Source organism: Apostichopus japonicus, chromosome 17 (assembly GCF_037975245.1).
Source record: "Apostichopus japonicus isolate 1M-3 chromosome 17, ASM3797524v1, whole genome shotgun sequence".
Lineage (NCBI taxonomy): Eukaryota > Metazoa > Echinodermata > Holothuroidea > Aspidochirotida > Stichopodidae > Apostichopus > Apostichopus japonicus.
In genome coordinates this window covers 6292659-6314460 of record NC_092577.1, presented here as the reverse complement: position 1 = coordinate 6314460, position 21802 = coordinate 6292659, and the positions used below count along the sequence as shown (strand labels likewise).

The 21802-nt window shown below is 38.1% G+C and overlaps 4 protein-coding genes across 12 annotated transcripts in view; 2 read left to right on the top strand and 2 right to left on the bottom strand.

Annotated features, from left to right (window-relative positions):
- The window catches only part of LOC139985147 (cAMP-responsive element-binding protein-like 2), a 143330-nt gene extending 142053 nt beyond the window's left edge, over window positions 1-1277 (bottom strand). Inside the window, exons 1-2 of one of the 2 annotated variants that reach the window (XM_071999406.1) lie at window positions 1109-1277; window positions 25-55 (exon numbers count right to left, since the gene is read on the bottom strand). In XM_071999406.1, the coding sequence (XP_071855507.1) occupies window positions 25-55; window positions 1109-1171 (94 nt within the window). In that variant the 5' untranslated portion in view covers window positions 1172-1277. The remainder of the gene's footprint in view (window positions 1-24; window positions 56-1108) is intronic. The other variant, XM_071999407.1, reaches the window with a different exon arrangement.
- Window positions 1-21802, top strand: part of LOC139985117 (NLR family CARD domain-containing protein 4-like) — a 468217-nt gene that overhangs the window by 118000 nt on the left and 328415 nt on the right. The window lies entirely within an intron of this gene.
- Window positions 1-21802, bottom strand: part of LOC139985145 (uncharacterized) — a 162988-nt gene that overhangs the window by 97887 nt on the left and 43299 nt on the right. The gene's annotated exons all lie outside the window — the stretch shown is intronic.
- LOC139985125 (uncharacterized) lies at window positions 11739-21417 on the top strand. Of its 2 annotated transcripts, XM_071999355.1 has the most exons (7): window positions 11739-11879; window positions 12451-13982; window positions 14581-14789; window positions 17358-17434; window positions 17868-17926; window positions 18251-18298; window positions 19868-21417. In XM_071999355.1, the coding sequence occupies exons 1-7, from the start codon at window positions 11858-11860 to the stop codon at window positions 19895-19897; spliced, it is 1977 nt and encodes a 658-aa protein (XP_071855456.1). In that variant the 5' UTR covers window positions 11739-11857; the 3' UTR covers window positions 19898-21417. The 2 variants fall into 2 exon arrangements, with proteins under 2 accessions (XP_071855456.1, XP_071855457.1); XM_071999356.1 differs by lacking the exon at window positions 18251-18298.

The window sequence follows — 21802 nt, the reverse complement described above, 5'->3', positions numbered from 1 at the left end:
CTCCTCTCCAGTTTGGTTTTTTGCCTCCCTGTTTCCTCACTTTGCCGCCGAGTGACTACAGACGATTGGGAGAAAAAAAAATTAAGAAGTTGGTCATGTATTCTACAGTATATACGTACTTACGTGAGATGTGACTACAGTAGCTAGAAAATGCAGAATATGGGAGGTGTGAAGTGGTGGGGGCTATGGTAAGAAAAACTAGTTACTATGGTACTATCACATGATGTGCTGTAAACAAATATTTCAGTTGTTTGAATTTTCTCATCATCTGAACTTTGCTTTTGTTGGAGAGTAAAACATGCTGCACAGTTACAGATTTGAATATTTTTTTAGCAATTTGTGCTGGACAAAACTTGCTGGACAATACACTGCCTTAACCACAATGCTCTCTAACAGCCAATTAAACAACAAAGCATTACATTGAAGTAATTTGATATCTTAAGCAGCTAGAAATTTTCAAAATAAAATATTTTTGGCATATCCACAGCATGACTCTCTTTTAAAGAAAATCCGCCAAAGTAAATCACAGGAAATATGGTGAGTTTGTAGCCAACTGTAGAAAGTTTTGAATGGCACTTAGTTGTGACAATTTTTTAGAAATGTTTATTTCTACACTTGAGTCTTGAAACCCATTACGATGCTTGATAGGGTACTCTATTACGTAATCTGGAGTTTCATAAAGACACCTGCCTCTTGTAGAGTGTAGTAAACAGATTTCAACACAAGATGGAGTCAGGCAGTGACTTTCAAAAGTTTGTGTAAATATTGTCCATATTAGGCATGCGCACATCGCTTACGTAGAAATATTTATACTAAATAGAATTCTCTAAAAATCTGAATTACACTCAGCTGTATTTTTCTTGTCTCTCTCTCCAGAATATGATCAAAGTTAAGACATCTGTTTTATTATTCTTATTGTGATGAAAACGTACTCCTTACCCTTACGGTTAAGTTACCACAAACAACCTAGAGCTTAGGCCTAATCTACATCATTCTAGCCAGGCCTGTAACTGTAAGTTAACGTTAGGCTTAACTTTCAACAAGTTTAAGCAATTATTCTTTTCCCATTCGAAGCGTACGCCGCAATGACGTTGTTATGCTATCTTACATTTCTGTTATCATCATGGCCATCTACTGGACTTTTCTTGTCATCTTCGTCTGTTTTCGTCATATTTCTTCGATATTTGTGACAAAGAAATTGTTGTTATTGGTTAGCTGCAACGTACAACCTGATAAACGGTGTAATTGGCTTATGCTACACGGTACATTACATACTAGTACTATTGTAATGGTAGGTCCAGTTCAGCTACGAAATTCTGACCAAAATACATTGCGCAATGAATTAACTACGCAATAGGTCTCTCTTACGTGATTGGCTGGATTCCGGGAGGACCTTTACGAAAGGGGAAATTCCCGACGTCCATAAAACTGTATGATTGGGCTCAATCAATAGCTGTTGCGAACACACGCCGTACCGGTAGCAGGGTACTTTGTATGGAGATCTCGCCCATGTTCGTAGTTTTGTGCACGTTTATATCTTAATCCTTACATCGCTTGCATTTATTTGGAAGTTTATATGATTCTTTCCGAAAGAAATGAAGGTTAACTACCAAATGCTTTGCAAATATCAGGCGCGTATCCAGGGGGGCGTTGGGGGCGCGCGCCCCCCGGGTAAGGAAAAGAGGAGAGAAAAAAAAAGAGAAGAAAAAGGGGAAAAGGAGCGGGGAAAAGAAAAGGAGGAGAGGAAGGAAGGGAAAAGAAAAAGAAAAAAGAGAGAAAAATGAGAAAAGGAGGGAGTAGAAGATAGCCAAGGCCTAGGGAAGAGAAAGAGGAACAGTCATAGTTAAAGCGCTGATCCATATTATAGACACAGGGTAGCCAGTGACAGATCAAGAATTATGGAGGGGGTGTGCGCCTCACCCTACCCCTTACACCGACAACTCCATTTTTGGCGTTTCCATTTTTCCTCTCTCACTAATGTATCTATATAAATACTATATATGGTCTATCATAACGCGTGTGTGTGTGTGTGTGTATGGACGCCTTAAACAATTGTACAATTGTGCTATATGGAACAAACTGTGGCTGGTCTTGAACTCGACCGAGTCGTCGGGGCACATGACGCATTTCGGGAAGGGGGCGACCGCCCCCCCCCCCCCACCCGAGCAAATTTTCTTTATGACATCGCTAGTAATTTCAAAATAGACAATGCTTAGATGCAACTTACTAGGCCTGGAAAGTGTCATTTCCAGCGATCTGGGAGCCATTTTCGGCCCAAATTTTTTATGTACGCTTCGCGCCAACTCATGGTGGCGCTTCGCTTAGATAGTTTGCCTACAGGCTTCGCCCCTCACTTGGCAATTACTCGCTACACGCCTGTTCGAATTTGTAAAGCAAAGAGCATATATAACATCATATCAGTGAGCATTGAAATGCATGTTCCAGGATGAACAGCCTCAAAAACTGTCTATGTGTGTAGTCAAAGTCGTAGGAGCCCAATTGGATTTCGGGGCTGTAATGACTTGCCCGACAAAAAGCCCGAATTTTTCGCGCGCAAAACACGCGTTCAACATATTGATGCCAATATCATATAAGCAAGCATCGGTCATTACATTGCATGGCATAGTGTACCTTACGGTCCGTGAAAGTTGCACAGTAAACCGCCGGATGCTAATGTAAACAACGAAATGTCTTATGTAGATGGAGAAAAAGCATACAGATCCATTTATGTCAAAACTCTCTTTTACAGTAGTAATGTCGGCCAAGCTTAGACCTTTATTTTAATTACCAAGGAGATAATTTTTTAGCTATTCATTGCTACTTATTTTCTTTCAGTAGGTGCCCGAAAAAAATGGGGAAAAATTGGTTGCGGGGGGGGGGGGGGGCTGCAGCCCCGCCTCCTACGGGACCTACGCCTATGTGTGTAGTGTTCGGTTTTGATATACCTGATATCGGAAATATCTGCTATTTTTCATTTCCTTCAACCAAGTTTTATAATAGCCATTATAAGAGGTTTTAATATTTGTACACCAATAAATTAACTGTGTCTGAATTTTCGAAAATTTCCTCACCAACATTCTTCATCATACTTTTCTCTACTCGTGCAATTTTGACCTGTCTGTTAGGGGTTGAAGGAGGTTTTTCTATATTGGTTGTCCATAGATTGAATTTTGTGCAACATTATGGGTATGTTTTGAAGTGATTTTATTCACGAGAAATGTGAATTTTCAAATTCTCAACAAATAATGGGCTTAAAACCTTGAAAAGTGGGGCTTTCGGATATTGTGGGCAGTGACGTAGAATCACCTACAAAAGCAATGATCCATAGGACATGTAATCAGGTCGAACATGGTGTGTGACTGGTGACAATCTTCAAAAAGGTTATGGATGGAAAAAAAAAAAAACTTTTGGGAAATACTTGGTTCTCAGGCCAAAGTGTACATCTGGTTGGTCATTTTCAAGCCCGAGAAGTGCCATTTCCGGTGATATGGGGGGTATCAAAACCAGAAATTTTCTTGTACGCTCCGCGCCAACCGATGGTGGCGCTCCGCTTAGATAGTAATTCGCGCCCCCGGGTTAGAAAATCCTGGATACGCGCATGAATATAGAGTCTGCTATTCTTGTTAAGACGCCTAATGTGTACAGCCTAGTGTTCATTTCTTTTTCACAAAGCTATTTTCCCGTATCTATTTGCTGTACTGTCCAGAGAATGCAAACGGTTGTCGGACAGATCCTCGGGAATGTAAAATACAGTGGGCAAGCACATTTGTGGTAGGCAAAAACGGACTCTGAGGCATGTACAGTTTGCACGCGAGAAAAGGAGTGGTGTTACGCCCTGGGTTGTTCGGGATGCGTGTACCCCGTATTTCGAACACGCACAGGGCTACTAAGAATGTGTTTCCCCGAGTTTTGTTTGAATAATTTACCCCGCGATATGTTATTCATTCACTCACCATTCCACTTACTTTTGTGTTATTATACAGGTCTCTTTTGTTCTCCCCGTCGTTTGCCATCACCAGCATTCCAGGCATTCGCTCTTTTATTACACGAGTTGTTCTGTTCAGCGTTTATGTAGTTTACTATCACTTGCCCTCTATACATTGTTTCATTAGGACGGTGTTGTTTTTCTTATGTATTTTGTGTTGTGGAAACTTAATTTATTTCGTTAAGGTTCGGGCAGAGAACTGGAAACCAGCGGTGAGCAGCACGGCTGGTAGGGCTGTAACAAAGTATTATTTTAAAGGCAAGGTTGCTTTACTTTAGAGAGCGGGTCCGGAAGTGAGGGCTGACTACGCAGCGTATCCAGGGGGGGGGGCGTTGGGGGCGCGCGCCCCCCGGGTAAGGAAAAGAGGAGAGAAAAAAAGAGAAGAAAAAAGGGAAAGGAGGGGGAAAAAAGAAAAGGAGGAGAGGAAGGAAGGGAAAAGAAAAAGAAAAAAAAAGAGAAAAAGGAGAAAAGGGAGGAGTAGAAGATAGCCAAGACCTCGGGAAGAGAAAAAGGAACAGTCATAGTTAAAGCGCTGATCCCTACTATATACACAGGGTAGCCAGTGACAAATCAAGGATTACGGAGGGGGTGTGCGCCTTACCCTACCCCTTACACCGACAACTCCATTTTTGACGTACTATATATGGTCTATCATAACGCGTGCGGTGTGTATGGACGCCTTAAACAATTGTACAATTGTGCTATATGGAACCAACTGTGGCTGGTCTTGAACTCGACCGAGTCGTCGGGGAACATGACGCATTTCGGGAATGGGCGACCGCCCCCCCCCCCGAGCAAATTTTCTTTATGACATCGCTAGTAATTTCAAAATAGACAATGCTTAGATGCAACTTACAAGGCCTGGGAAGTGTCATTTCCAGCGATCTGGGAGGCATTTTTGGCCAAAAATTTTATTGTACGCTTCGCGCCAACTCATGGTGGCGCTTCGCTTAGATAGTTTGCCTACTGGCTTCGCCCCTCACTTGGCAATTACTCGCTACACGCCTTTTCGAATTTGTAAAGCAAAGAGCATATATAACATCATATCAGTGAGCATTGAAATGCATGTTCCAGGATGAACAGCCCCAAAAACTCTCTATGTGTGTAGTCAAAGGCGTAGGAGCCCAATTGGATTTGGGGGCTGTAATGACTTGCCCGAAAAAAAGAAGCCAAAATTTTTCGCGCGCTTTGCGCGCGTTCAACATATCGATGCCAATATCATATAAACAAGCATCGGTCATTACATCGCATGCCATCGTTTACCGTACGGTCCGTCAAAGTTGCACGGTATACCGCCGGATGCTAATGTAAACAACCAAATGTCTTATGTAGATGGAGAAAAAGCATACAGATCCATTTATGTCAAAACTCTCTTTTACAGTAATAATATCGGCCAAGCTTAGAACTTTATTTTAAATACCAAGGAGATAATTTTTAAGCTATTCATTGCTATTTATTTTTCTTTCAGTAGGTGCCAGAAAAAATGGGGATAATTTGGTTGCGGGGGGGGGGGGGCTGCAGCCCCCGCCTCCTACGGGACCTACGCCTATGTGTGTAGTGTTCGGTTTCGTTATACCTGATATCGGAAATATCGGCTATTTCTCATTTCCTTCAACGCAGTTTTATAATAGCCATTATAAGAGGTTGCAATATTTCTACACCAAGAAATTAACTCTGTCTGAATTTTCGAAAATTTCCTCACCAACATTCTTCATCATACTTTCCTCTACTCGTGCAATTTTGACCTGTCTGTTAGGGGTTCAAGGAGGTTTTTCTATATTGGTTGTCCATAGATTGAATTTTGTGCAACATTATGGGTATGTTCTGAAGTGATTTTATTCACGAGAAATGTGAATTTTCAAATTCTCAACAAATAATGGGCTTAAAACTTGGAAAGTGGGGCTTTCGGATATTATGGGCCGTGACGTAGAATCACCTACAAAGGCAATGATCCATAGGACATGCAATGAGGTCGAACATGATGTGTGACTGGTGACAATCTTCAAAAAGGTTATGGATGGAAAAAAAAAACTTTTGGGAAATACTGCGGTTCTCAGGCAAAAGTCTACATCTGGTTGGTCATTTTCAAGCCCGAGAAGTGCCATTTCCGGTGATCTGGGGGGTATCAAAACCAGAAATTTTCTTGTACGCTCCGCGCCAACCGATGGTGGCGCTCCGCTTAGATAGTAACTCGCGCCCCCCGGGTTAGAAAATCCTGGATACGCGCCTGATATTGTATTGTATAACTAATAATTTCCCGTCCTGGTTGGCTTCTTTGCATGTTATAGACACCGGAGGTAGGGTCAAATTAGGGCTCTCCTGGAGGTATTGCAGTGTTTAATCGGGGCTGGACCACATAAGGCAGTATTGTTTAGTCTGCCGTTGGCGCCTCGCGTCGGGTATTCACTCTCGTGATACCCACGCCCTGGTACGTAGTTTATTTGTTATTTAGTTAAATTGTATCTCTGCCCGTTGTTTTCTTTTATTTGTGTACGGCAGAAAGACACTGCTTATTTCGTATGTTTATAGTTAATTAAGTAATTAAATTATTGATTGGAGACCCAATTCTCTTAAACTATATTCTTCTCTATTTTTGTGTGTATTGGTTCAAGCCCTGCTAGCATACCGTAAGTCTTCGCCTCCCCTTTCCCCTGCCCTGACATCGGGTGGCCTCCAGCTGCCTGATTACCCACGCTACCGCTCGGCCGGGTACAGGGGCGTTACAGTATTATACAAACGACTTGGCCAAGACTAGTATGTCGTATACTTCCAAATGGGAACGAATAAACTACCGTATAGTTTTAGTGGAAACGATCTTAGTTAGGTGAAAGTCATCTGCCATTGGTAGTTTGCCCCAAATTGAGTGGCTGATCCATACTGGGAAAACATGACACCACATACTTTCAAGCCACACACCTGGAACAGTGAGACCCTTGTCAATCTTCACGCAAGTTTACGCTGGTAATTTTCTTCACCGACAAATTAATGGTCATTTTTAATGAGTAAGCAATTCAGATGAAAAGTTTTTTTTTTAAACCCTCAGTGTATATCTAATAGTATCCTAATTTAGATAAAGGTATTCTTTTTTACATATACATTATACAAGTACTCTAATCTTTTTGAAAGAAAGAAACATTATAATATAAATTACGACAGTCAATTAATTTTTATTGATGATTAGCCGCCGTTTGTAGGTGATCAGTTCTGTTATAGCTACCACAAGAATTTGGCTGTGGTAGGTATGCCCCAAAGCTGCTGATGCAGCATGTGTCCAAACGTTACAAAATAGGAATTGGGGTTAGATATATCCTATGACTTTGAATAATGGACGCCTAAAATTCGGGACATTATACATAGTTTATAGGTCATATCGAGACAAAGTTCGCTGCGTCACGTGGTACCGGCTTGTCTCTATTTTAAAAACATCTCATTTGAGCCACTGATATATGAATACATGCGTATGCCTGTCTATAAACATACTATTGTGTACAGTAAACATATAAAGTAGCTTTAGCTCAGTGTTAGCTAGGAGTGTTAGCTCAGTGGTTAACGCCGATGCCTTCCAATCATAAGGTCCCGGTTCGTGTCACTCCAAGATTAATGTATGTCGTCCAGTTACAGAGTTGTTGAAAATTGACAATTTATAACCATGGACGTTAAAATATGAATCCAAGAGACTGACTTCGGTCAGCGTGCGACTTGGATAAGCCAATGTGGCTTCTTCGCGAGTTCTTGCTTGCAGGAGGATAAAAGAAACATACATACACACATACATATAGTACCGTATCCACTGGGAGAAGGGGAACACGTGCCTCCTCCCTTCCCCTACCCGCCCATTGCTTCACCCTCCCCTTCCACTCACACCCAACCCCCTCTTCTCCTTCCCCTCTCATCCCTTCCCCTCCCCTAAATGATGTGGAAAGTTGCTGATTTTATAACACACGCAAGCATAGTCGTAAACATAGGAGTTGACGTGATGTAATTATAGCATCATTTTGTAGTATGGGGGCCTCGTAATCATATTACGCGCCCGGGAGAAGTACGGGGGCTACAACAAACATTATGGGATACATGTGACCAGTGAAAAGAGGGGGCCCGGCATTGTCCTCGGGACCGGACCTGGCATTCGACGCTCCTGCAGTGGAGTGCACAATGGGTGGCGGAGGGAACGTGGACAATGGCCTCACCTCGGATCTTCAGTCGGGCGCAATGGTGAAGGGGTATGCTTGTGGGTCATGGTCACATCTCAGATCGCCAGTCGTTGGGAAATGGTTCACTCCGTGGATAGTTGCAATCATCCTGGTGAGAATTGGACCCTTGGTACGGTTGTATCATCACCCTTACTATTATGTTATCATTTATTAGTATAACATTGCGTTAAGTGTTACTGATATGGACCTGCTTTATAGTCTAAACAGGGAGCTGCGTTAGAGTAGCAGCTCCCTGGTCTAAATATGCACAGTGCACAGTTTATGTCTAAATTTATATTTTCTCCTTCCGGGCAGGATCTCACAAAAGTTCAAACTCCAACACTTTAAACAGTAGAAAGTATACGATACCCAGCTCCCCATGAGCGCGTAGCCAAGGGAGTGGGGGCTTGAAGGGGAGACCGCCCCCTCCTCCCTTGAGCATTCAAAAAATTGTTATGATATCGCTAGTAATTTCAAAATAGAAAATGCTTAGATGCAACATACTTGGAAGTGCCATTTCCAGCAATCTGGGAGGCATTTTCGGCCAAATTTTTTTTGTACGCTTCGCGCCAACAAGTGGTGCTACTCTTAGATAGTTTGCTGACAAGCTTCGCCCTCCCTTGGCAAATTCCTCGGTACGCCCCTGCAGCTCCCCTCCCCAACACACCTTTGGTATCTTGTGAACGCCATGATTGCGCTACTGCACCATATCTGAAGCATATAATGAAGCATATAAAGTTCTTTAAATGAAAAATAAATTATATTCTCAGTTTTCTAGCATGACTCAGTCATTTGAAAACATCTAACCCGTTCATATATAACAGACATTGTTGATGACTTAAACTAAAACTTGTTCTTCCTTTCATTGAAATCCTGTCTTACTGATAACTGACCGGGACGATCAATTTGATTAGAGCAAAATATTTTTTGTTTCTAGAACGGGACTCTAATCACAGACCCTTGCAATCCTAATCTTACGTGTTAGAATCCCGCTCTATAGCTCGTTATATCTACACCCTCTTTTGTTAAATTGTGTATCATTTCCTTTCTTTTTTATATTTGTTTAATAAACAGTATTTTTACGTTGTTTTCAATTTCGTAAACCAATCTGTATAGATTTCTTGTCAAGGCATATTCAGAGTTGGCCATCGCCGCTTGTAGTTTGATCTACACAGTTTGCGTACCGTACTTAACAGGCATATTACGCACATATAGGACAACATACATCAGAAACTTACAATGGTTTCGCATTAATAGACGTAACTGAGAGCAATGCATATACGTACATCAGGTACTTTGAACGTCTGATATGACAGAATAAACACAGCAAGGCATAAATATCAGATATGAATTGTATTATCAAATAAAGTCTTTGATTGTGTAAACTATAAAATATGAACTTTGAAACCAGTTAATCTATAGACTGATTCCTACCGATATCTAGTTAGCATCCAGGTTCGTATATTAGAACGTCACATGACCTACACGACGCCATCTTGTAAATCGGATGTTCTTCATTCATGTTTCCATATGTTCTTCTTTCGTGATTTTCATCTGTTATTAAAGGATTAAAGGATTCTAGACTTAAATTTTACTCTGGATTATAAACCCACAAAGCGATGTTCGTACTGGTAAGTAACGTACAGGAGACAGTAATGGTGTGAAGCTATATATGTACTGATATACTAAACACGTCATTAATAACATAGGCTATGTTAAATTTATGACAGCATATTACTATATAAACATGGCGTCTTCAAGGCAATTTCAATGTATAAGAATTATAATCCATGTCTGTATAATCAGATTTCAATGTCGATTTAAATATTCCATACATTTGAAGGGAAGAATTTTAAGCTCATGTTAGTCAAACTCTTTTATGTAAATCCTGGTTATTTAATAGTTCATTCATGCAGCTACAACATATCTCTTCCAATCAGAACATGTGCTATCCTTTCACGTTATTGCTGTCAGATCAGATCATAAATATACTAACAGTCCTGTCGAAACTTACATTTAGAATTGTAATATTTTCATAGCAGGCCTTGCGCCTTTAGGCTTATAGGTCCAACTTAAATGGATGAGTCGGGATGGAAATCATTTAATAGATTCCTCAAGGTATAGGCTTCTTTTCATCTTGCAATTATATGCATATGAGAGATGTATATGTCTTACTTTCTCTCTCTATGGAACATGGAGTAAAGCATGTGAAAAGATAATGGACCAGTGAATCAGTTTTACTAATATAAATCTAGTGGGAAGTTCATAGACCATAGTATAAGTTAGGCCAGTGGCGTAGGAAGGTACTTTTGAGTGGGGGGCTGAAGACTGATGGCCAGCCTGGGAGAGGGGTCTGAGGGGAGGGGGTGTCCCCCTCCCCTTTGGATTTTTTTTTTTGCATTTCCAGGTGGCCTCAGATGCAATTTGGTGCAATATAGCACACTTCAACACCCATTCCATTTTGTAAACTTAATTTTGTGTTTTCACCTGGCCTTAGATGCAATTTGGTGCTCCAAATGAGATTTTTTTTCTCATTTGGAAATGAAAAAGAGGTTTTCTAACTTACGAACCGGGGGGGGGGGGCGGAATGATACTTCCGCCCCTCCACATTTTTCACTGGGGGGCTGGCGCCCCCAGCCCCCGGTTCCTACGCCCTTGAGTTAGGCATATATGTAGGAAGTAAAGAGAACATTGAATAAGTTAAAATAGGCTTATCCGGTGGGAATGTGGTTCTTGTCACTAAAAACCAAGATGGAACATAACAGCATTCTTAAACGTTACAAACTTCCTGGTAACTAGGAAGAATATTGAAACAATAGAGTTTCAGATTTTAACTGATTTTAAAGATTTTTTGTTTTGTATGATAGCAATCACGTGACTAATATTTTTGCTTATCAGGGTGACCAGAACGATGCATGGTAAATGTTATTTTACTAACATTATTAGAAAAATGTAAATCATGTGAGATTCTAAATAATATAGCTTTCAACGATTATCCTCTGCACGAGTCTCATTCGTGCCACTTAAAGCAACAGTTAGGCTAACAATGTTAACGTGGTAGGCTAATTCTATACACAAGAGAGTGTATTGATAACAAAGTGTCATCTTTCTCACTAATTGCATCAAATAAAGGTTACTGAGGGAATAATTACTAAATTTGATTTGATCCTCAACGGAAATATTTCGTCACGTGTGCGCTTTGTATTGCTGCATTACACACATTTAAGACCAAATTATCTGATGTCACTATCGATTAGCATCATCAAATAATAAAACCTAACTTAAACAGATTCTTAAACAGATTCTTAAATATATCACGAATATTGATAACAAAACAGAAAGTTGGGTTTATCAGGGCTGGTTAACATTAGATTACCTCAAAGGTCGATGTTTTGTGTAAACAATAAACAGTAAATAAGAGATAAAGAGAGATTCACTTTGATGTAATCTTTGTCGAGCCAGAGACCTGTTGGTAAAGTGACTGGTCCTGTTGACTCAGAGAATTATACATTGATTTATAAATATTTTGTAAGTTTTTACCATGCATTCTGTATCAATATATATTCGACAGATCATCTCTTTGAAAGATACTCATGGATAATATCACTCAACGGAAAAGAAAAGTGAAGACCCAAGTTTATCCCGCCAACCAGTCACGAAAGTTGTTGTGACGTCATAATCGATGGAGCGCCTTACAGTGCAAGGTTTGTTGTAATAACATAGATTTGTATTAGTAACCTAAGCATAAGAAAGTTTATGTTTCAAATAAAGATTGTTAAGGATTTAAGCCCCAGCATTGTATTTACTTTTACAGTGTATGATCGATAGTTCAACGTGATTTTGTTTATATTGTCTTGATTGTTTTGTTTCTACCTTATTAATTTGACCTAACCGATTGGAATTGTTACATGAAGATATGAACGCATATACTGTAAGGCGATACAAAATTTCATATTAATCCGATTTTACTGGTATACTTTTGTCGTTCACAGCGACTTCAAACAGATAATTGTTTCCGGTTTATATATAAGCACTGAAACGCACCCCGTGCAAATGAGGAGGGGAGAGAGGTGGTCGGGACGTTTTAACTAGTTGGTTTGTACAAAGGGTACCACTTAGCCTTTGCATATGCTTTTTTTCTTTCTTTCCTGAACAAACCTGTTGATGTAAAAGAACCTCCTCTGTAATATCATATCCAGGTATTCATATGAAATATATAGTTTGATTTTCTTCGATGATATGTCGTTTTTATTTTCTTTAATTTGCATTTCTCAGACCGTATGGAGCAATTCAAAGCAGAGCTGAAAACGGAATATGAATATTCATATCGGTCCATTCGACCAATCCCTTTCTTGGAGAAACAATACACAGTCCAACGTTTGTTTCTCGAGGGAGGAGTTGAATATCTCTCTAAAGATCAGACTAAACATCAACATCGCTGGCAGAAACTAGATTCTTACAAAGACATTTTTAACAAAAATGTAATGGAAGATCACCGATGGATTATTGAAGGTGAACCAGGGTCCGGTAAATCATTCCTGACCTTACAACTCACGTATGAGTGGTGTGCTAATGACGAGGAATCTTGTCTGTGTGACGTAGACATATTGATTGTAGTTAAGATGAGACAATTATCAGGTGTGTCGTCTATTTATGAGGCTATTAAACGTTTCGTTTTATCCAAAGACTCTAAATTTTCTATTGATGATATTGAAGAAATACTTAGTGAAGCAGAAACCTCTTTAGTGATTGTGCTAGATGGGATTGACGAGTACCCTCAACACAGCCTATCAAATCATTTCATGAATATCATCAAGAAAATAATCTTACCAAAATGTAAACTTATTGTTACAACACGATCAGGTAAAATACCTCAAGAATGTGTTGATTGGACTAACCTTGTAAGATTAACGGGATTTAGTACTGAAGCACAGGAAAGGTACGTACGTGAAGTATTAACATCAGGTAATGATGATGAAACACTGAATGTTATCAAGGAATGGCTTGCAAGTACTTCAATCCTCTATGAATTCTATCAGATCCCTCTAATCTTTGTTACGTATGCTCACCTCTCTCACGAGACTGAAAGTGAACTATTGCATTTTACCTCCATGACCAGTTTATTCAGTCACGTGATCAGCTCTTTTTATAGTCATTTTGATAATAAGATGGAATGTGCTTATATGGGCAGTGGCTTTGTAACAAGTGAGAAACACAACCAGGAGTTTAATAGACTTTCGTTTCAGGGTCTTCAGTTACAATCAGAAAGTCCTCAGTGGAAGAAAGATTTACTTATCAAAGAGATTGGAGAATCTTGTATTGAAACTTTCATAAGCATTGGGATATTACGAGAGGAGGAAAGAATATCAAACCAAACTGAAGAACCTCTATCAAATTCTGAAGTCATTAAAATTATAAAATTTTATCACAACCTTTACTGTGATTGGTTCGCTGCTCATTATTTGGCTGACGTCATCGCTAAGGTTGATGATCCCGATATTAAGTCTGATGGAGACAAAGGACTCGAAATACTAGAGGACTTGGATCCTTTTACCTTCCAGTACCTTTACCGATTTGCGTGTGGCTTAAATCCTGCATGTGCAAAACACATACTAGATTATCTGAGCCATATAGAATGTGGAGATGTCTTTGTGATGATGTGTATACTTGAACAACGTGGAAAGGTAGATGGAATCAAAGACAATCTGAGAGAAATCTGTTCCGGAACATTACAGATGAGGAATCAAGATACTAGGGTGATACAGAGATCTGTTTTACAACTGATAAACATCGCTGCTAGAGAAAAGGTATATTATAGTGTAAATTCACAATTCTGCAGAACTGGTTTCAAGGCAGAGCGCAATGTGTTATAAGGCACACCACTGTATGTATGGTGTGCACATGTTGTGAACGCTATGTAAATGCTTGAAAATATCTATCTTTTATAAAAGAAAATATATGAAATGTTAAAAAGTAAGGAAACCAACAAACACACTGGTTTTAATATTCAACATTTTCCGCCAATCTCTTATAGTCATGAGGATTATATGCATCGTTAATATATAACCAGAAGAATGAAAACTACAGTAACTGTTCATATAGAGGTGACATGGTAGTCCTGTAATTACACGAGTATTTATTATGTGCACATGAACGACTCAAATCTATCGATTCTGATCATGTGATTTCACAGAACGAATTATAATTTCGAAAACACTACGTTGTTAAAGATCAGATGATGTGAAGTGTTCGACAATTATAAAGGAACTTAGACAATAAAAACTGCGATTATTTTGCCACATATCAAATATGTATATTCAGTAAAATTAACTGTTGATTGATGATTATTCATATTAATCAATAAAAATACTATTAATAATCGTTCTACTTATTCTTTCATTACAGATACCAGTTTCAAGTTTATATCTATTTGAGTCTTTCCAGTCAGTAGATGTCTTAACCAGTCATATTGTTCTTAAATCTCAACTTCGTATTCCAATACTAGAGAACGTTGAGCAACTTTGGCTTGAGCAAAATGGACACGAAATGACAGAAATTGAGTTGGATGGAATACTCAGCTTTATAGCAAAGTGTAAAAAACTGAAAACAGTAAGGTAAATTATGCATCTTGAAGATCTTATTCATAACAAGTACATTGTGTCTGACGCGGTTTGGCGAAGGGAACTCTCTTGGAGTGTTTCTCTTGAGGCTAAATAAAGACTGAGTGGACCAGTGTTAAATGGAGTAGTAGGTAAAGAAATGCCGTAGATAAATGTATGTGAACCGGTGTAACATGGAGTAGTAGATAAATAAATGCCGCAGATAAATGTATGTAGACCGGTGTAACATGGAGTAGTAGATAAAGAAATGCCGTAGATAAATGTATGTAGACCGGTGTAACATGCAGTAGTAGATAAATAAATGCCGCAGATAAATGTATGTAGACCGGTGTAACATGGAGTAGTAGATAAAGAATTGCCGTAGATAAATGTATGTAGACCGGTGTAACATGGAGTAGTAGATGAAGAAATGACGTAGATAAATGTATGTAGGCCGGTGTAACATGGAGTAGTTAATAAAGAAATGACGTAGATAAATGTATGTAGACCGGTGTAACATGGAGGAGTAGATAAAGAAATGCCGTAGATTAATGTACGTAGACCGGTGTAACATGGAGGAGTAGATAAATAAATGCCGCAGATAAATGTATGTAGACCGGTGTAACATGGAGTAGTAGATAAAGAAATGCCGTAGATAAATGTATGTAGACCGGTGTAACATGCAGTAGTAGATAAATAAATGCCGCAGATAAATGTATGTAGACCGGTGTAACATGGAGTAGTAGATAAAGAATTGCCGTAGATAAATGTATGTAGACCGGTGTAACATGGAGGAGTAGATAAAGAAATGACGTAGATAAATGTATGTAGACCGGTGTAACATGGAGTAGTAGATGAAGAAATGACGTAGATAAATGTATGTAGGCCGGTGTAACATGGAGTAGTAGGTAAATAAATGACGTAGATAAATGCATCTAGGCCGGTGTAACATGGAGTAGTAGGTAAAGAAATGCTGTAGATAAATGTATGTAGACCGGTGTAACATGCAGTAGTAGATAAATAAATGCCGCAGATAAATGTATGTAGACCGGTGTAACATGGAGTAGTAGATAAAGAAATGCCGTAGATAAATGTATGTAGACCGGTGTAACATGCAGTAGTAGATAAATAAATGCCGCAGATAAATGTATGTAGACCGGTGTAACATGCAGTAGTAGATAAATAAATGCCGCAGATAAATGTATGTAGACCGGTGTAACATGGAGTAGTAGATAAAGAAATGCCGTAGATAAATGTATGTAGACCGGTGTAACATGGAGTAGTAGATGAAGAAATGACGTAGATAAATGTATGTAGGCCGGTGTAACATGGAGTAGTAGATAAAGAATTGCCGTAGATAAATGTATGTAGACCGGTGTAACATGCAGTAGTAGGTAAATAAATGCCGTAGATAAATGTATGAAGACCGGTGTAACATAGAGTAGTGGATAAAGAAATGCCGCAGATAAATGTATGTAGATCGGTGTAACATGGAGGAGTAAAGATAAACATATGCCGTAGATAAATTTATCTCATTTCAAGAGGTTCTTCGAGTAAGCTTTCTTAGCTCATCATTAATAAAAGCACCTGTGGAAGTGAGTAGTAAGAGTACAACGACAGGACAACACCGCAGGCATGTTTACCAGTAGATAATTTTGTATCCAAAATCATTTTGTTCAAGAATGACACTGTATGACTCCTGTCTGTTGGTGTGGAAAAAACAAGTTTTAAAAGAATGTGCAATGACAGATTGCGATTCACTGACGTAGTTATGTCAAAATTACTGATTACATTAGTTATTGACTTCGGGGCATTTGTAAAGTATACGAATACTACGAATGCTATAACTTCCCTATATGCGCCTTCTCTCGTTAGTGGTAGTGATGACATACCCCAGTCATCTAAAAGATTATCATACTCCTTTTGAGAGGTAAGTTACCGCCAGGATCATAGGTGAAGGAGCCGGGGATAGGGGACTGTAGCCCACCCCTCCCCCCAAAAACAAAAACAAGAAGACATTTTACTGAAATTCAGACAATATGCTGATATTGTTTCAAGCACTGCCCACAAACAAAACTAAACTGCAATAATATTTTTGATAAGAATCATTGGTTCCGTACAAAATTCAGCTTTTGTTAATTAGACTAACACTCTAAGCTTGCCTTATTATAACCTTACATTACTATTGTGGAGTTTTGACACAGTTAGAATTCCATGCTTTCCTTCTCAGTCCAAGACGATGTTATAAAAAACACCACTAGTGGCATTCCTTATAACGAATACGAGGTTCAAAAGTGAGGGGGGCTTCAGGGGGACAACATTTTCAGGTAAATCGTTACAACTCTCACCCCCTCCCCCATTCAATTGGGTTCCTACACCTATGGTCAGGACCTACTCTACTGGGCTGATGTATCATCTTGTAAATGTTCGTACATGCAGAGGCCCTTGTACAAACCTGTACTGAAGACCCTGGATTCGATGGCAGTATTTGTTGGTAATCCCAAGTTTAAACAACAACAATTTAAATCGCAGGAATTTCAAAGATAAATCATTGTTCTATTTTCTATGTTTTTGTCTCCACAGATTTAACTATTCGTTGTTACCTGTCGGATTTCATCATCGTGCAACATTGACGTCACTTAATGAAAATAATGTTGAAGGTAATTGATAAAATAATGAAAAATAATACTTTATCTGAATATACATTTTATAATAACAACATACTTAGTGTTAAAATACTTGTTACATTGACACTGGTAACAAACGTGTAGTTTTTCATTTGTAATGTATTCTTTGCATTAACAATGACTAGCATCCCTCTAATTATTTAACACCCTTTAAGAAATCTACACGGAGTGAAATACGTAAAACAATTGATTAGTGTATATATAGCAATGATTGTGGTATCTAGTTATTGAGGTTTAGTAAATCATGACAGGTAGGTGTGACGTCATTGTGCTTTGTATGACGTCATATACTTGGTATGACGTCACCTGTAGTTGTACGACTAAAGTTTTGTACTGAAGATCTAAAGGATGCTCCTTAGAAAATAAGTTATTTTACTAAATGTAAGACATTTCCATCTATTTTCAGTTTTATGGTATCCATCAGAAGTTTGGTATCGTTTGAATCTCAACTCTGGTACTTGGCAGGTATGGATCAGTTTACATAATAACAAAATATTAATAACGTGACTTAATTTTTGATTCATGAATTATTTTCATCATTTTATAAAAGAACAGTACATCATTATTTCCACTGTGTCAAGTTTCTCTCTGTCAGAATTCCCTGGTGGATTTCTTTCCGAATCATATTGCGTTGATTTTTCGAGATTTTAAACAATACTTTAGGTTGACATCAACGCACCAATGTAAATGAAAATATTAGTTAGTGTTTAAATGTAATCGCATGAAGATAGAAGTACCTTTACGCCACGCTGTCTTGATCTGAGTTTTAAATTTGTTTTAATTTCCCAGCACAAAATCGACAACACTGATCTCACTGAAGAAGACTACATTAAAGTGGTAAGTTCAGTTTACAAGACTAAGATTAATGGTTTTGTGACTTTGCCTTTGCCTTGATTTGATGTTACGATTAATTGTAGTTTTGATCAATATTCATTAGTATGTTTTAGTTCACTTACATATTCCCTAACCCTGTCACTGACCGTAACACATACATATTCACTAACCCTGTCACTGACCCCATCACATATATATATATATATATATATATACATATATATATATATATATATATATATATATATATATATATATATATATATATATATATATATATATACATATATATATATATATATATATATATTATAGCCCTGTCACTGACCCCATCACTTTTATTTCACTAACCCTGTCACTGACACCATCACGTATACCTATTCACTTACCCTGTCACTGACCTCATCACATACCTATTCAATAACCCTGTCACTGACACCATCACTTATATTTCACTAACCCTGTCACTGACACCATCACGTATACCTATTCACTTACCCTGTTACTGACCTCATCACATACCTATTCAATAACCCTGTCACTGACCCCATCACTTATATTTCACTAACCCTGTCACTGACACCATCACGTATACCTATTCACTTACCCTGTTACTGACCTCATCACATACCTATTCACTAACCCTGTCACTGACCTCATCACATACCTATTCAATAACCCTGTCACTGACACCATCACTTATATTTCACTAACCCTGTCACTGACACCATCACGTATACCTATTTACTTACCCTGTTACTGACCTCATCACATACCTATTCACTAACCCTGTCACTGACCTCATCACATACCTATTCAATAACCCTGTCACTGACACCATCACTTATATTTCACTAACCCTGTCACTGACACCATCACGTATACCTATTTACTTACCCTGTTACTGACCTCCTCACTTACCTATTTACTTACCCTGTTACTGACCTCATCACATACCTATTCAATAACCCTGTCACTGACACCATCACGTATACCTATTCACTTACCCTGTCACTGACCCCATCACATACATATTCAATAACCCTGTCACATTTACTAAATGAACGTTACTGTCTTACGTTCAGTAATTGATGTGCTTAGTCAACGCTTAGAGGTCATATTATCAAACATTTGTAACTTCGAATCATTGACTCCGATATCAGGTACCGACCCAGGAGAGGGCGTGTACCCCCTTTTGTTTTCAATCGACAAATAAGTGATTGCGTTTAGACTTAACTATAAGACCTCCTATAGAATCTAATTTGCCTCAGAATGAACCATTTGATGTAAACAAAAAGTATTTGGGTAAGAACCCCAGGCACCTTATATTGGATTTTTTTTTCAACGATCACATGTTGGTTATTTTGCATGCAAGTTTAAGTAATACTTATACGCTGTAGATGTCATAATTACGCGTGCAGACTTTATTGCAGAAAAAAAGTTGGTTTGAAGCTCGAAAGAAGTGTCTCATTCTGGTTCAAAATTCTTTAAATGTGAATAACATCAACTTTTACGCGAACACTCTCCTACTATACTCTCCTGCAATAATTTATTTTCTTTCTCTATTCCTAGGTTTCCAGCTTCCGTGATATAAACGTCTAATATCAGCTACGTAACTCCTGTATTTAGAGTGTCCCATCACCCTACGGTCAACATTAAATCTATCTGAATATTTTAATGCATTGCTCCAACTGCACAGTATAAAAGTTACAATTTCTCTAAGTGGCATTAACCGTTTGCCAAAATGAACTTTGGATAATAGTTAAATGTTGTACATTTCTATATTTGACATAGTATGGTCAAGCAAATCTCAGTGTAAGATGTTAGAATGCATTTAAGAAGATCGCAAATCAACAATGTAATAAGATATAATAGACCATAGGAGTTAGATTGATCACATGTGTGTTCGTGGGTGGGGTGGAGATTGAGTGGGGGAGGTTAATGGAGAAGTTAATGATATGCTCAATACATATTACAATATTAGTTACAACCAAAGAAAGACAAGTGATCATGTCAGTTTATTCAAGAGTTTCAATCTAGTGTTATTGACTTACACATTCACAGTAATTGTCTAAAAACTTATTTTACATTGTGGTAATGTCGTTATTTATCAATATACAACCACTCCTTTTATTTCATATGTCTGAATGAACTCAAGTATATGTGAGAATGAGGCATTGTAGGGGTATGACTAGATCATTTATAATATTTAAGGTATTAATTAGTTACGACCGGAGAAAGAATCAAATTATTTCACTCTTAGTCGATTTCATGTATTTCAATTATTTGTTATTGACGTACATACTTGCAATATATTTCTAGTAATTCATTTTATGTTATGCTATTTTCTTGCTACAAGCAATTTTTATCAAGATTTTGTTATTTTTGCAATGACGAACATCAAACTATAACGCCTCTGATATATCGGATATTCAACTGTACGGTTAATATTGTTTTGTCTTTAAAGGCAATTCATTTTACGTTATGCTATTTTAGTTATTTGAAAGAAATTCAAATATTTAAGTTTCACAAGGAACGTCTTTTTCTAAAGAGCACCGCGTAAGATTCCCGAATAACGCCATATTAACAAAGAAACAACACACAAGATGTTAGCGAACTAATCTAAGAAAAACTAATTTGTAAATTAAGAGAAAATAATAATTTCAAATTAACCATTGGCCACTTCCATTTCCCTTTCCTTCTGTAATCAATGAACATGCTTGTTACGTCATTGTTTCAGTTTGTTTGTATAGTCACAGACTCTGCTTGGGAACACACCCATCCATTCCCTGCTATCATATGTGATGTTTGAGGTATTTTACGATAATAAACTAATGAGTCTTAGCCTATTTTAATTTAAAGTGGTCTGTTCAGTCCAATCTAAAGCTGGAATTTGATGAGTACTTCCCTGAAGTGACTGGATTTGTAAAATAAGATTCCAACTCATGCGCACAATGTTAATTTCCTATTAATATAATTATTTTTGTAGCTAATTAAATGTCCTAAACGTGCATAACATAATTATATATGACTGTATAGTGCTTCATAAGTCATTGAATGGACGAATAATAGAAAACAAAGATTTTTACAAAACACCTGATTCGTCTGATGAAGGTGCAAGAGTGCATGTTTCGTACTGTTTTTGTTTCTTTCTGATATCCTGTTATGTCTCTATTTTCTATCATATCCACTATCGTTCTATTATGGTGAAGTAAGAACTCATAATTGTTACTATTTAAATGTTGCCTTCAATTTCACATCTTCGAGTCGGTCGATTCCGATCAACGAATAAAAAGACGGTTTTTCATCATCTGCATCGTCTGCAGAAACAAAACTAATGCACATAACGTGATCTTTCGCAAGTAATGTTCATATTGGCAATGTCCTCCACCGTACCTTGAAATTTTCTTACTAGTACTTACATGTTTGTATTTATCCATAGTAGGACTGTGAACTACATGAACCATACGTACTATTACAGGTCTTGTAAAGTCAAGTGTGTTCGGA

Excerpts from the sequence above, each read along its gene's own strand:
- LOC139985125 (XM_071999355.1), top strand. The coding sequence starts at position 11,858 with ATGGAGCGCCTTACAGTGCAAG. Across the intron at positions 14,790-17,357 it reads AAAAAACTGAAAACAGTAAG|ATTTAACTATTCGTTGTTAC; the intron begins GTAAATTATGCA and ends TTGTCTCCACAG. Across the intron at positions 17,927-18,250 it reads TCAACTCTGGTACTTGGCAG|CACAAAATCGACAACACTGA; the intron begins GTATGGATCAGT and ends TTAATTTCCCAG.